Raw genomic sequence first — 14112 nt, 5'->3', positions numbered from 1 at the left:
TTGTTCTTATTGCTGGCCTGGAGTACAAATGTAGATTGTGGCCAGCACTGTATTAAATAGAAATTAATTGAGTTGAGATGACCCAGTAAACAAGATTTAAACCCCATCCTCGTGTACTTTGTTCGGGGCTGAATCCTAGTTGACAGCCAAAATCTCCGCTGACATGCAGTTGACTTTTTTGTTGTTTGCTTGTGGGGCTTTTTTTCTGTTTGTTTGTTTCTTCATGGAACTGAAGAATTCAATTAAATACTCATAAGCCAAAGTGTATTTGAAAGTGAAATTTGATCTTTACTTCTGTGCTTGTTGCCTAACAAAAGGAATATGAAGCAAAATCTTCAATTTTTTATTTTTCTTTAGTCTTTTAAAACGAGACAAGTATGTATAGGCTTTTTGCAATGAGGGTGTATAAACAGCTATGTTTATCAACTTTCTTGAACTTGCTACTTTCCATGAGTAATAGAACATGTGACATGAAGATGAGCAAGGATGTCATCTGAGCATCCTTGTAGTCTCAAGTAAAATACTTGCTTGTAAAGGGAGTATTACCAGCAGTGTATAGCTGTTCAACACTTTACTGAGCAAATCACTTTAAATGACAGCCTTAGCCAGATGACAGCCTTCCCACAGACAACTTGCAAAGATACATAATTGGTCAAATAAATAATGTGCTGTAAAATAATTCATTGGATTTTAGGATCCTATGCCACTCAGCACGCTATTCTTAGCCTAGAGTCCTACCATTCGATTTTACCAGCTGTAGTCAAATACTGATGTAATGTTTCTTTCTCCTACTGTGGAGGGACTAGGTTTGTGGAGCATGATATAAACAGTAGCTGTGGAATTTGTTGAGTTCTCTGCACATCTCATTCATTCTCATATGTTCTCTGGTGTCTTTTCCATGAATTTTCAGGAAAGAGAGAGACGGTCGCCACCGTTTAATCTCCAAATTCACCCATTCTCCGATGGTGTGAGTGCTCTACAGATATACTGCATGAAGGAAGGGGTTAAGGTAAGTCAGCTTCATAAGGCAGGACTTACTGCAGGAGTGCTTGATGCTGTCCATGTAATCAATTACATTTATCTCTGCTAATAACTCCAGTAAATTTTAAGCATTTAAACAGTCTAATGAAACTTGTTTGATGACAGATGGAATTGGACTTGTAGTTTTCACTGTGATGATAAAACCTGGTGCAAAAGCAATTGAAATCAGTGTGTGTTGCATTTCCATGGAATAATACAAAATGTTTTATCTCAACATTTTTCATAGGAAGGACAAATAATGCAGACATGATAAAATGTGTATGCCATGCCTTTATCTTATTTTCTGTTTGCAGGATGTCAGCATCCCAGACCTCATAAAGCAATTAGACATCCTAGGTGATAATGGGGTAAGTTAAGGGGGAGATATTCTCCCTTTACAAGCTGTGTTTTCTACTGAGGATAAGTGAAATCTATAACTATTTTCTAAGATATTTGTAAAACTATCTAATATCAGAAGTGTTCATTTAGAGAATGTATATCTCTAACTTAAGAATTTTGTGAGGTTTGTGTAATTGGAGAATGCGTAATGAAGTGGCAGCTTTAACAGCTGGTTTAGCAGACCAGGAAGAATGCGCGTCCAGAGGCCAATGATGTTTGGAACTGGGCCTGACTGCAATCCAGGCGCTCAACAAAGCATGTGAATTAGTTTGGCAGTGTAAGCCCACCACATCTTCATCATGTCTAGGATTTCTCTGAAAGCAGTTTCATAAATACGCAAGAAATGCCAAATGCCCCGGGGCTTTCTAAGCAGGCATTGCTTTCCCACTTTAATCAACCATGTAGAAGAAAACATCGTGTATCTGTGGTCAACGTTAAATACATTTTAAGAAAGTGTGTAAGAAATCGGACAAAAAAAAAGGATCATTATAGTCTCCACATATACTGGAATAGATGAGCTTTAGCTTTATTTTTTTTCAAAAAGCTAATGGAAATTTGGGTTAGCAAAACTACCACAAAGACGAATAGGTTTAACTTTAAATTTCTCCTAAGATGCAGCAGTATGAAAACATCTAGTCAGTCCATAGCATGCAAAGAAATAAAGCAGTGGGTTTTTTTGCTATGTTAGCAGACCCTGAACATTTTGATGTAGACCTAGTATATAGCATGGATAATCTGTATTCATGTAGGAAACTAGTAGTAATTTTTCTTCCCTCTCTTCACAGAATTTAAGAAATGAAGAACAAGTGGCCATAATTCAAGCTTCCACTGTATTGTCTTTGGCAGAAAAGGTAAAATGTGTGCTTGCTTTTCTCAAGTGTTATCCAGTGTTGTAGATTTTCAGCTCTGTTGCTGCAATTATAATCAAACTTTCTAGTATAGGAGGCAATTCCTTGGATAAAGGAAACTCTGCTAGCAGTGTTTTTATACTACTGTGTATTAACTAGAGATTTTGCAAGGATAGGAATACCTTAATGTAATCACAGTCCCAAACACCTTGCTAAAGCAGCAAAAATGTCAAACTTAACAGACACAAGCTACATGGTCAGGATAGCTGGAAATACAAAATAAAGTAAAGCATTCAAGCCTGCATGTGTAGAAAACACAGCAGGTTGCAGCTCTCATTCTCTTGCCTCCAGTGGATTCAGCAGATTGAGGGAGCCGAGGCTGCTCTGCACCAGAAGATGATGGAACTGGAAAGCGATATGGTAGGCAAACTTCCTTTAATAGACTTCTTAGGAATATGTCACGTTTACTTGGTGTGCCACAAAATAATTAAGAACTGGTCTTTTGGCAAATTAGGTAGGGAGGCTTTCTCTGATTATTGGTGAATCCATAAAGTTACTGGTCAGTTTCATATGCAACAGCAGAATAACAGAAAGAGAATTAAGGTAACTATTTATTAAAAAATACAAAACTCAAAGGCTGCTTGGTGATTTTCAGAGACTTAAGTGACCACACTCTTTGCCTTATAAGATTAACAGTCTAAAAATTAGCAGTTGAACCACATTTTATTCAACACTGCTAAGTGAGAAAGAAGTGAATTTTCACGCTGTTTTACTTCATTATGCTTTAAGCCCGTATAATCCTGAAGGTAAAACATTCACAGGTAAACTGAACTTGCTACATCATCAGTAAAGCTAGTGCTTTATGCTATTCTTATTCTAGTTAGTGGAAGTAATTTAAAAGCCTAACAGTGTAATCTGGCATGTCCATATTCAAGTTGATTTAGCTTAAGGTAGGCTGAGAAGTTAAAGCATAGCGTCTTTCTCCAAATAACGTGGTCATGAAAATGCCTGCTTAGTTTCTGTTTAGTTTATTGCATTCTCCCATTTCTTCCAAAATAAGAGAAACCACAAAAGGAGTTGTCCATGACTCCAGAGCTGCTATCTTTAGAAAAATTATGCAGAAAACAGTAAGTTCGACTGCTGAAATGCTAAACAATATTACTAAAATCAGCGAAGAGGTTATAGATTTAGTTTTATGTAGTAGAGATGTATTATGCAAAAGCAAACACAGCTGTTTTCCTTTGCTACTTTGCTAGCTGAGACAGACATACTAATAACTCTGCAGTGTCAGCTGTAGATCTGTCTTCTAGTCCTGCCCAAGTCAGATATCTGTAGTTGATTTAATAAAGCTTCCCAAGGCATATTGAGTAACTCATTTTTTTTCTGTCCAAATGATCCTTCATTGTAGGAACAATTTTGCAAAATAAAAGGTTATTTGGAGGAAGAATTAGACTACAGGAAGCAAGCTCTTGACCAAGCATACATGGTATGTACAAAGGAAATGCTACAGCATGCATTGGTTGGCACCATAGTGCGATGCAGGCTCCTGTTGGATCAGGAGGAGAGGTGTTTGCTTTCCTCTTAGAAACTTCTTTCTGACATACTGCCATGCAATCTGCACTGCTTCGGAAGGGTGCCGAGGTTTTGCACATCATAAAAAGGCAGAGCTCCTGAAGTCCAAAACTCTTCTGTCGACTAAAGGCAGATGTTGTGCGTTAATGTCAGCTTGTCCAAATGGAGTCAATACAACCAACTAGAGCTCAGATCTGGAATCTTAGATGTCCCATTTTGTGTACGCCACATCAAGAAGATGATGTGCCACAAAGAGCAATATTTCTTGCTGTAAAACACTGCTGTACCAAATTCTGATTCATAGGTCTGATAACTGGCCACACAAGTTCAGCATATTTGGCTTCTCAGTTAATGGCAATGCTCACTGACTAGCTGGATTAAGAGCAAAGTAGTCTGGCACTGACTTTGAATCTTTCTTCTCTTGTTTTAAAGTTTATTTCTAGCACAGTGGGTCAGTTTTAGAATTGGTAAGATGCTCATGTTTTTAATTGCAATTATAAAATAGATATGAAAGTTCTATCCAACTCCTGATCATCTATGTAACCGCTTAAAGTCACCAAGAGATGTCAATGAAAATTAATGTTAGAATACCATAAAAATAGAAGTGCTCTCCCTATTTTTGTTTAAACGCTGGGCCACTTTGTAAGTTCTGCTTGTCACATTTTTGCACGCTTGAGCACAGGGACCATCATGCAGGTGCCTGAATCTGCCACAACTCCCTGTCCTCACTGTGTTTTAAAAAATGTTCCGTATCTAACTGGCTTTTGGTATTGCATCGACCAGAGGATCCAGGAGCTTGAAGCCACCTTGTACAATGCTTTGCAGCAAGAAACAGTGATAAAGTTTGGGGAACTGCTCACTGAAAAACAGCAGGAAGAGCTAAGGACAGCAGTAGAAAAGCTAAGACGCCAGATGCTGAGGAAAAGCAGAGAATATGATTGCCAGATTCTTCAGGAGAGGATGGAGCTGCTTCAGCAGGCTCATCAGGTAAAAAAAAAAAAAAAAAAAGCACATGCAGATCTGTGCAGCTTTGCTATGTAAGAATGAGAGCTGAGGCCAAATTTAGGCAAGCTCCAGGTCACAGGGGTGCCTGACATCTAGTTTCCTGAGTCGTTTTATACTTTGTGTCTTTACTGTGTGCATAAACCCTTGATATTAGTTTGTGGAGTGTTGTTTTGGAATATTTTGAGTCTTCAAATTCTAAACCAAACAGTTTTCATCCATAATTCTGTACAAAACTTCCTAATAAAAATGGTGACCCATAGTTATTGGACTTGTCTCAAGCGGAACGGCATGAATTGTTCTGGCGCATGCTACATAGGAGAGGTATCTGTTTCTCCTGCCCCTTCTGGATTTCTGCTGGTTACTGGCCACCTGCCTTAGGCTCTGACTAAGCAGAAAAAAGACACAGAGACTCAAGGCCTTGTTTTCATAGTATATAATTCTGTGGGATTGTTCTTCCCAAGGTGCTAAATTTTAACTTGTATTGCACAATTTTTTGTAGAAGTATCTAGCTCTGCTAAAAGCATGTCTGGGTATGAAGTAGGCACACCTAGCTCACCACAAAATCAGTGTTTTCATAAAGCCATAAACATCTAACATTTCACATCTAATAAAACTTTAGTCCTCTTTTCTCATATCATACTGTGAGAAATCTTAATTTTGATGTATTTCTGAAAGTAAAATCACAATTGTACACTTTCCATCTATTTACCACAGGATTAATAAAATCAATACTATGAAACAGATCCACTATTGATACTAACTTCCAGTATTTGAGGATGCGGTAAAATGCGCACATCATCATGTTTTGAGCAGTTGTACATGAGGTAAAGTCATTGTTAGGCAGGGCTAGTGGCTAGAATCGTGGTGCTCCACAAGTTTATTCCTGTCAGAGAAGAGTATTTGTTAATTTCTGTGCTTGTAGCACTTTGAATGTACAGTCGCTTTCAGCCAAGCAAAGTTACTGAGTCTAGTTACTTTCTTTTCTAATTTCCAGAGGATCCGAGATTTAGAAGATAAAACTGACATCCAGAAGAGACAAATTAAGGATCTGGAGGAAAAGGTTGGTTTTGCTTTGCTTCTGAAGCAGGCTTGTTTTGAAAGTAATGACCTAATTCTCTTGAACTATGTGGATTTTTTTCATTCCTAAATCAGCTGTACGTTTTAGTGCTTTCCTACTATGTCGCCTGTTCAGTTTTTGCCTTCTAGTGTATTCTGACTTTAATCTTAGAGTCTTTTCCACAACAAACTCTGTTTCCTTTTAGGAAATAAATGCTAAACACTTCTAATTATGGTGGATGATACTGGACCAAATGGTGAAACCTCTATTTGACTGTGAGATGCTGTCTTGATCTACAGGCAGTACATCCATTAAGGCAGGGTGATGCTAGTGAGCAGGAAGGGCTGAATGAAACTTAGTGAAGGTACAGAGACTGTCCTTAGGGAACTCAGGTTCTGATGCTATCTCGTTTATTGAAGCTTGCAATTGATTATGCAATACGAATGCAGTACCAGAACCTTGCTCCTAAACTGACCTGTCAAGGAATTATGTATTCACATTCTCTATATATACGATGAATAAGCATTCATAAATATATACAGAGCCATGCTGCTTTTTTCTTTTTTTTTTGTCATATAAGTTGTCTTAGTTTTTGATAGGTTAGGTAGGATTGCTGAAGAAAGATCCCAGTGTGGGCGCAGCATAATCCTACCATTCATATATTTTCTAGAAATGCCACACTGATGGAAGATACCTCTCCAGTGGGAGCTTTGCCCATGTAGTCATGTTAGTGAATATCAGTGTACATATATAAGCTATAATAATGGCTATGTCAGTACAATGACTGTAGTGCCAATGAGCCATTTCAGTTTGTATGTATGTTCCTTAAGTGAAACAAACGAATTCAGTGTAGAACTTGATACACGCAATTCCTTCCACTTTGCTGTCAATATTTTTGTGACACAATATCTCAGAGTCTTCCTTTCTTGTATGTGCAATGTGGAAATATCACAGATCATAATCTGTGATGAAAATCAAAACAGAAATAAAACTTTTGTGGTGGTCAGACCTTGAGTATGAGACTTTTTAGTGCCAATATTCAACAGAATTTTTTATTCATAAAAATTCACATTCCAGGAGATCATTAATGATTAAAATGACACATCCACAAATGATTTTTTCAAAATATAATGGTTAGGTTTTGACATTATGTAAACATATATATAGTTGTAGGTTATTTCCAGTACAAATGGCAGGCACGGTTTTTAACCTACTTTAAAATATACCTATGCTAGCTTTGATGTCCAGCTTTGTGTCTTCCATCAACAGTGCTTACAGTGGCAGCTATATCTCAGGTTTCCAATATGGTGCTAATTCTAACTTACCACCAAAATTTGTGGCATCTGTTTGTTTCCTAAGCCTGGGAGGTAATGTGACGCTTTGAGATGTAACTAGGGAAATACAGTGTATTCTGAATGTAAAATTATTTTATTTGTCCTTCAGAGTGCAAAAAGAACTAATCCTGGTGCTTACAATGCCATGACTTCTATTTTTATGCTATCTTCTTTTTCTTCTGCAGTTTCTATTTCTATTCTTGTTCTTCTCTCTTGCCTTTATTCTTTGGCCTTGATGTCAATGTGCCTCTTGGAAAGGTAAGACTCCATTATTTTTCTCCTCAAAGCTAGTATTTCTTGCACAGTGCTGAGAATCAGACTGTTGTGTGTTCCTATATATGTCTGGAGTCAGGGAATCCAGAAAGTCATCGTCAGTTTGTAATAGGTCATTGTGGAGAGTGGTCACACTGCTGATTTAACAAAGGGCATTGCAGCCGGACCACCACTGTCCAACTCTCCTGTAAATTAATTGCCAAAGCTTGCTAATAATAATATTATGCCATTTGTAACTGCACAAACTGAAGCCAACAAGAATTTCATAATATTAAATAATCAAGAGAATAGCAGGCAAAATTTACTGTGCCATCAACATTTCTGGTTCTTAGAACTACCAAGATGAATATCATCAGAGTGATCTTTGCAAAGCTGCTTGACTTCCACTGGATGCATGTTGGCTTTGTTAACGTTATAAGAGACTTCAAACAGATCTACGATAAAGCAACAACAAAAACCCATAGTACCTCCTTGAAGTTTACCTAGGGAACCATTTGATAATGAAAAATCTTTGTTTTCGTTAGAGCCTTGCTGCAATTTATCCTTTAGCAGTCTTTGAACTCAGAGAGCAAACTGTGATACAACTGCAGAAGATTCTTTATGGTTTCCTTCTCTGACAGGATTAGCACAGCACTTACTGCTGTATTTTGAGATCAGGAAGGACAAGCATTTGAAACAAAGACAGAATGCAGTGTGTGTGAATGAAACCATATGCAGCAATATTTAGCATCCAGACCAGAATTTTCTAGCTCCTTCTTATGTGGGAGTTTATTATCTGCATTTTTTTCTGTGCTTGTGAATATAGATACTCACTTATTTGTGTTCACACAAGGAAGTGTTGTCTGCATCAATTTCACGCTTAGTGAGTTTTACCATGTAGATTTTAATGCTGAGGAAGCAAAGAAAAACTAAGCTGTTTTTCCCCACGTTTCAAATCTGAAACCCAGAATTCTTCTCCGTATACAGGAAAGAATTGCTTGAATCAGGAGCAGTCTGCATTTGCCTCTTTGCTGAATTAGCCAAAGTCCTAAACTTGCGGTGAAGCCACAAACGTATCACCTGCTCTCATGTCTGGTGAATTTAGGCAACTTTGGTACAAGAGGTACTGAAACAGACAGTTTTCCATGGGCTGATGTGTAACTATTTGCCTGAAGATACCTGTGGGAACTTCTGTTGACTAGAGGGCTGTACTCTATAGGGTCCAAGAGACAGGAATCAGAAACAGTTAGCTGGTAATGTAACAGTCCAGTTAGCTGGTAATGTAAGAAAAGATCCTTTCCACTTCCTGACTGATAGACTCCATTTGTCAGCTGGAGACGTAGGCAGAGAACTTATCACTTACCTGATACAGATGTTCTTCTTTTCCTTTCTCTTTTAGAGCACCCGACCACACAGATTTGTCCCTAGAAAGGCAAATGCTTCCAACCCCAAAATGAAGAGAACGTTGTTTACACCTATTAAAAAAAAAAAAACAACAACCTGTAGCCAAGACTGCAACCACCTTGTATTTTAAAGCCATCACTCAAGATTCATTAATGGACAGTTCCTGTCTAAAGCTATGATATATGCTGCATCTAATGAAATTCTATATGTTGAAATTACAGAAGGGGAAGAAATACAAACTGTGAATCTACATCACTAAAGGAAAACTTAAAGGGAATCAGCACGGCTCCACTTCCAGCTGATCAAGTCAGAGTGTGTCTTGGGCATGGAACCAAAGTTACAACAGAAAAATCTATCCCTGCTGTGCAGGGCAGTTGTTTAAATGTGACGCTGTCATCCCACAAACAGATCAAAAAATAAGAGGAAAGAGCAGGAGAAACAGTTAGGATGTGCAGAGAGATATTGGCCGTAAAGCGTTCAGTTTGGACTGTCTGATTTTCTCACTGCAGAGACTCTTTCTCTCTCCCTTTGGTTTTCACCTCAGGAACAATGACAGCTGCCATGTGGAGGCAAAAAAAAAAAAAAAAGAAATGTATTCTGGCTTATTGCACTATGGGCAGGACAAGACACCATGTTTTGTATTTGAGATCATTATAAGGCAACATTCTACATGGCAGAGTAAGGGAAAAATCAGATGTTGTGCGTAAGGAGTGTTTCTGACAGAGCTGTAGCCTTCTCTCTTCATACTCCCTGCATGAAGAAAAGCCTGTCCTTTGTCAGGTACTTCTCAGACTTCCATACTTGGTTTCACTGAAATAATAATGTACTGAGGATCACTGGATTGAACCTTCAGAGTGGCTTCTGAGGAAAAAAAAAAAAAAAAAGATGTTTTCAAGGGGAAAGGAAAGAAAGCAATCCCCAGTGTCCATGTCGTATGATCCACGAAGCATTAGCTTTCAGATATTTTGTTCCAGCTTGGATCCGACTGAGTGTAAGAAAGCCTTATAAATATTTTGGTTTGGCTTGTCAAACTGATTTTGTTAGCTGGCTTCCTGACCAAGAACACATTTACCAAATAATGGGGAAAGCCATGTAAAAGCATCCTTACTGGATATGAGAAGAAGTATCATAAGTCTGTTTAGATTTTTCTGTAATTAAGAATAACTAGAAGTCATTTCCATTTCAAAGCATTAGGTATCTCTCTCCTGACAAAGTCTGGAACCCAGTCCTGGTGTCTCCCTAAGGCAAGCAGTGCCCTCATAGCTGCATGTCCCTTTAGCCAGTAAGAAGCAAACCCCAAGGAGAGTTTACACCTGCAACAAACCCTGCCAAGCTCTTGTGTCTGTTGGAAGCGAAGCTGCATCCATCTTCCCCTTCCTCATGGTGTGCTGCAGGAGCTAGGCATGGCAATGCACTTCTCTGTGCCTCTGTTTTTATTTCCCTGGAAACAGAGTCTTGCCTGTGCAGACTTCAGGTTCCTGTGGCAGAGCTTATTTGAGCTGTGTCTTCCTCAATGGAGCCTTAATTTCAGCTGGGAAAAAATGGATTTCCATATAACAATGTGGAAGACAGCCTGTGCATTACTTAAACCTTCAAAAGAGGGCTCATGTTTTAAATTTTACGCACACAGACTCTGCATACCAGAAGCTTTAGAAGTGCTTTACAAAGAGTCTTGCCTTTGCTTGTTCATTTTCCTCAGATGGAGCAACTGAGGCACAAAGCAGTGTAGTAACTTGCACAGCAGCTCAGCAGGGCAAAAGCTATTCCTTGGCTATAGCAGAAATTAAGTTCATCTAGTACAGAGGATGCCTGCCCCTCAGAGATACTTTGGAGCCAGAACAGCTTTTACTCATTAATGTTCATAGATCAGCACTGGGCTTTGTCCAGAGACTGAGGGCATCCTCATTTCTTGCATGTCTGGAAGTTGTGTTGAGCCCTCCATTAAAGGTTAGCAGCTACTAGCAACTTTCTGCTCCTTAAAATTAATTTAAATTGCAAAATGAACAGAGCTGTTTGAAGCAGTCTGTTTTAGTCAAGGGGTTTACTGAATTCTGCACTAGCTATATGTTTGGCCCCTTTCTATTTTACTTTTTTTTTTTTAAACAGGCTAGTAGGCAGGTATGTTACATGAATGCTGGTACGTTGCATGCTCTGTGTTCAAACTTCTTCCCCCTGCAGAAGAATCTATGGGTAAGGTTGGCCCAAACCTATCACGTGTGCTTTCCAAGGGTGCTGCTGCCAATTCAGTCATGAAGCTTTGAGTCAGGCCCTTTGAGAGCCTCCTCCCACACCTGTGGCACACTGGGATCACTTTGCAATTTTTTGTTAACTACAAAGAGTTTTTTTCCAGTCTGGTTATTCCCTCTTCCCTTGTTGTGTTGTTTGTTTTTTTTTTTTCCCTTGCTGGAGCACAAGTTCATTTCATACCACTTGGCTGCAGCAGTATGTGTCTTGTCCTCAGACATTATAATGCCAGGCTCATCTAAAGAAGCATGAGCGGCATGTGTTTTCCATGGCTCTGCAATAACTTCCATCTCTGCTTTGGTTCAAAAAAATGAGTGCTGGAAGTGTTTGTTATAGGTAATCACAGGGCAGAAGCATAGCTTAGATAACATTATCTAGTTTTAGAACATACCTCGCTGATTCTGTGACAGAATTCATTACTTATGAATTCTGAGCTGTGCTGTGCGCATCTTGCGTTTGTTTCTCTTGCCTGATTTCCCCTCCCTTACTCTTTCTTATTACGTATGCATGCAGGTGCTGCATTTCCAAGGGCTTAGGGAGGGGTGGGAGATGGCAGAGCACCCACAGGTTACTGTGGTGTGACATGTAAATGGTTGCAAACTAGAAAGATTGTTGGAGTCACTCCAGAGAGCTGAACAACAGCAGCTTTATTCTCCTTGCAGCATAACGTGAGCCATGCCTAAAACACACTCGTTGATAAAATACAAACTTCCTACTGTCAGCCTGATAAAAATGAGTTGGATAAAGAATGTTTGGAGATACATATGTATCTATATTATATATAGAGATACATATATATGCCATCTGTCTGGTCCCTATTGTATATAGGAAATCATTGATATAACTTATGAAAGTATATTTCTGACCTTGGTATGGGGAATTCAGTGTAGACTTGTTTAGCTACAGCAGCTGGTATGCGCATGGTTTAGTTTTACATCTTATGTGCAACTTCTTTGTGGTTCAGTTTTTCCTTTTTTCTTTCTTTCTTTTCTTCCTTTTCATTCTTTTTCTTTTTCTTCCACCAACCATTCTTTGTCCTGAAGCTGTCATCCAAGGCTTCCTGTTTTTCCTGATATTTGCTGAGGCAAGGTATTGAGAGTCCTCCCAAATGAGTCTCTGCAGCCTCTCCCTCAAATCAACTAGCAAACCCACAGCAATTTATTTCAGTTTTTGAGGACTGTAAACATAGCACTGATTCCACCCATCTATGCTAGGGCAGGACTACAGCACTCCGCAACTTCCAAACCATCACAGCAGTAGATGAGGCATGTGCATGATGAAAGTCAGCTGAACAAAAATCAAACTTGCCACTTTTTCTCCCCTTTTTCCACCAAATCCGGAGAGTTCAAAGGCACTTCTTTCAATTCAAGCACTTCAGACAAAGACCTAGTTGGTGAGATTAATTTAGGCAATTGGGTTTGAGACAGAAATAAGGCTTCTTGCAGTATTACCAGCCTGGCTCACAGCTCCACTCTCATTGGCATGCCTGGAGACCCATGTAGATTTTCTTTTATTTTTTTTTTTGTACACACACTCCATTTTCCAACTCCCGGCCGTCATCTCAGTGGGGAATATCCTCTGAACCTCCAAAACTTTTGGTTTCATGGCACCCCATGAGGACCCGATAGGCCAGGCTTCTTCTCATTAGGGCGAGGTTCAATGAACAGCCATACAGTTGCTGATGAGTGAAAGTTTTTTCGTTTGTCTGTTTTTCCCTGCCCTGTTTCACATCAGCACCTGTTTTTAGATATACTTTTTTTTTTATTGTGTTTACTCCAGAACAGAAGTGTAAATGACTTGGCAGAACGACCCTTTGATAAACACTGGACACGTATCTGTATTATATGTATTAATGTGTAGAAGAGAATCCTTATTGTATGTAAAGTTTTATGAATGGTTATTTTTTAATTTATGTATTTAATATAGGATTCGATGACCTCTGGTGTTTTAGTTTGTATAAAGAAAAAATAATACAGCAGCATTTTTAAAAAAATCTCACTTTACATTCACAGAGATGTTTAGTGTCTGTCTGGAATCTGTTTGGAGGTACACGTGGCAGAGCCCTAGCTCAAGCTGCCCAGAGAGGTGGGGGAGTCTCCTTCTCTGGAGATACCCAAACCCGCCTGGACGCTTTCCTGTGCAGCCTGCTGTAGAGAACTTGCTGTGTGGGATTGGGCTGGGGAGCCCCAGAGTCCCTTCCAAGCCCTGTGGCTCTGTGACTCTGTGCCATGTTGAGGCCAAACAACTAAGATACGTGGAACGTACCTTCCTGGCCTGCTCTCTGATGTGCTTGCAGCCCCCGGGGAGATTGGAAGGGCCCGGCTGGGCTGTAGCACAGCACATCTGGGAGCACAGATGGATGGAAAGCTGCAGTGGATATGCTGAGGTCATTGGTTGGTGGGACGAAGGCAGGCAGCTCTCCCAGCATGGGCCCATCTTTGCATTACTGACTTTGTGCTACACCCGTGTACCAGGAAAAAAAAATAAAGAGAAGATGCTGCCTGTTTCATGGAGGTCAGGTAGATGAGCGCACCCTTATCGGACCTGCCTTGCTTTGAAAAAAAGACTTCAGAATTTCTTTTATAGACTGTCTTCACACCAACACTTTGAGCGGCTGAGAGCCGACTTCTCGCACCCAGCCTGTAGAAAAGAATGGGGCTCAGTAAACTGCTGCAGAGAAGCTGCACAGTGTGCAGGTGATGCCGAGGCCCCTGTCCGTCAGCACGGCAGAACGCGCACACGTCGAACACCGTTCTCGTGCTCTGCGTTACGCACCTGCTCCTTCCGCACCGCGAGCTCGTCGCGCGACTCCGCAGGACGCAGTGCAAGGCGGCGGCCGGCAGGGGGCGCTGCCGTCCTCTGTGCCGCCGTCCCCACACGCTCCCCGGGCCCGCGCCGGACAGCTGCGCGGGGGGCGGGGGGTCGATGCGCGCGCCCTGCGGCTCCCTGGGGGGGCAAGCAGCGCCGAAACCGTTAG

General features: G+C 40.2%; 1 protein-coding gene across 5 annotated transcripts in view; it reads left to right on the top strand.

The window, feature by feature from the left end:
* Positions 1–13424, top strand: part of JAKMIP2 (janus kinase and microtubule interacting protein 2) — a 41933-nt gene extending 28509 nt beyond the window's left edge. For 4 of the 5 annotated variants that reach the window (XM_021410664.1, XM_021410666.1, XM_021410665.1 and 1 more), the window contains 8 exons: positions 911–1009; positions 1335–1388; positions 2205–2270; positions 2619–2687; positions 3676–3753; positions 4623–4826; positions 5839–5904; positions 8887–13424. In XM_021410664.1, coding sequence (XP_021266339.1) covers positions 911–1009; positions 1335–1388; positions 2205–2270; positions 2619–2687; positions 3676–3753; positions 4623–4826; positions 5839–5904; positions 8887–9021 — 771 coding nt within the window. In that variant the 3' untranslated portion in view covers positions 9022–13424. Of the gene's footprint in view, positions 1–910; positions 1010–1334; positions 1389–2204; positions 2271–2618; positions 2688–3675; positions 3754–4622; positions 4827–5838; positions 5905–7420; positions 7494–8886 lie in introns of all 5 variants that reach the window. The other variant, XM_021410668.1, reaches the window with a different exon arrangement.

This window comes from Numida meleagris, chromosome 12, assembly GCF_002078875.1.
Source record: "Numida meleagris isolate 19003 breed g44 Domestic line chromosome 12, NumMel1.0, whole genome shotgun sequence".
NCBI classification, from domain to species: domain Eukaryota; kingdom Metazoa; phylum Chordata; class Aves; order Galliformes; family Numididae; genus Numida; species Numida meleagris.
Note: the sequence above shows the minus strand (reverse complement) of the source record. Positions and strands in the feature narration are given on the sequence as shown.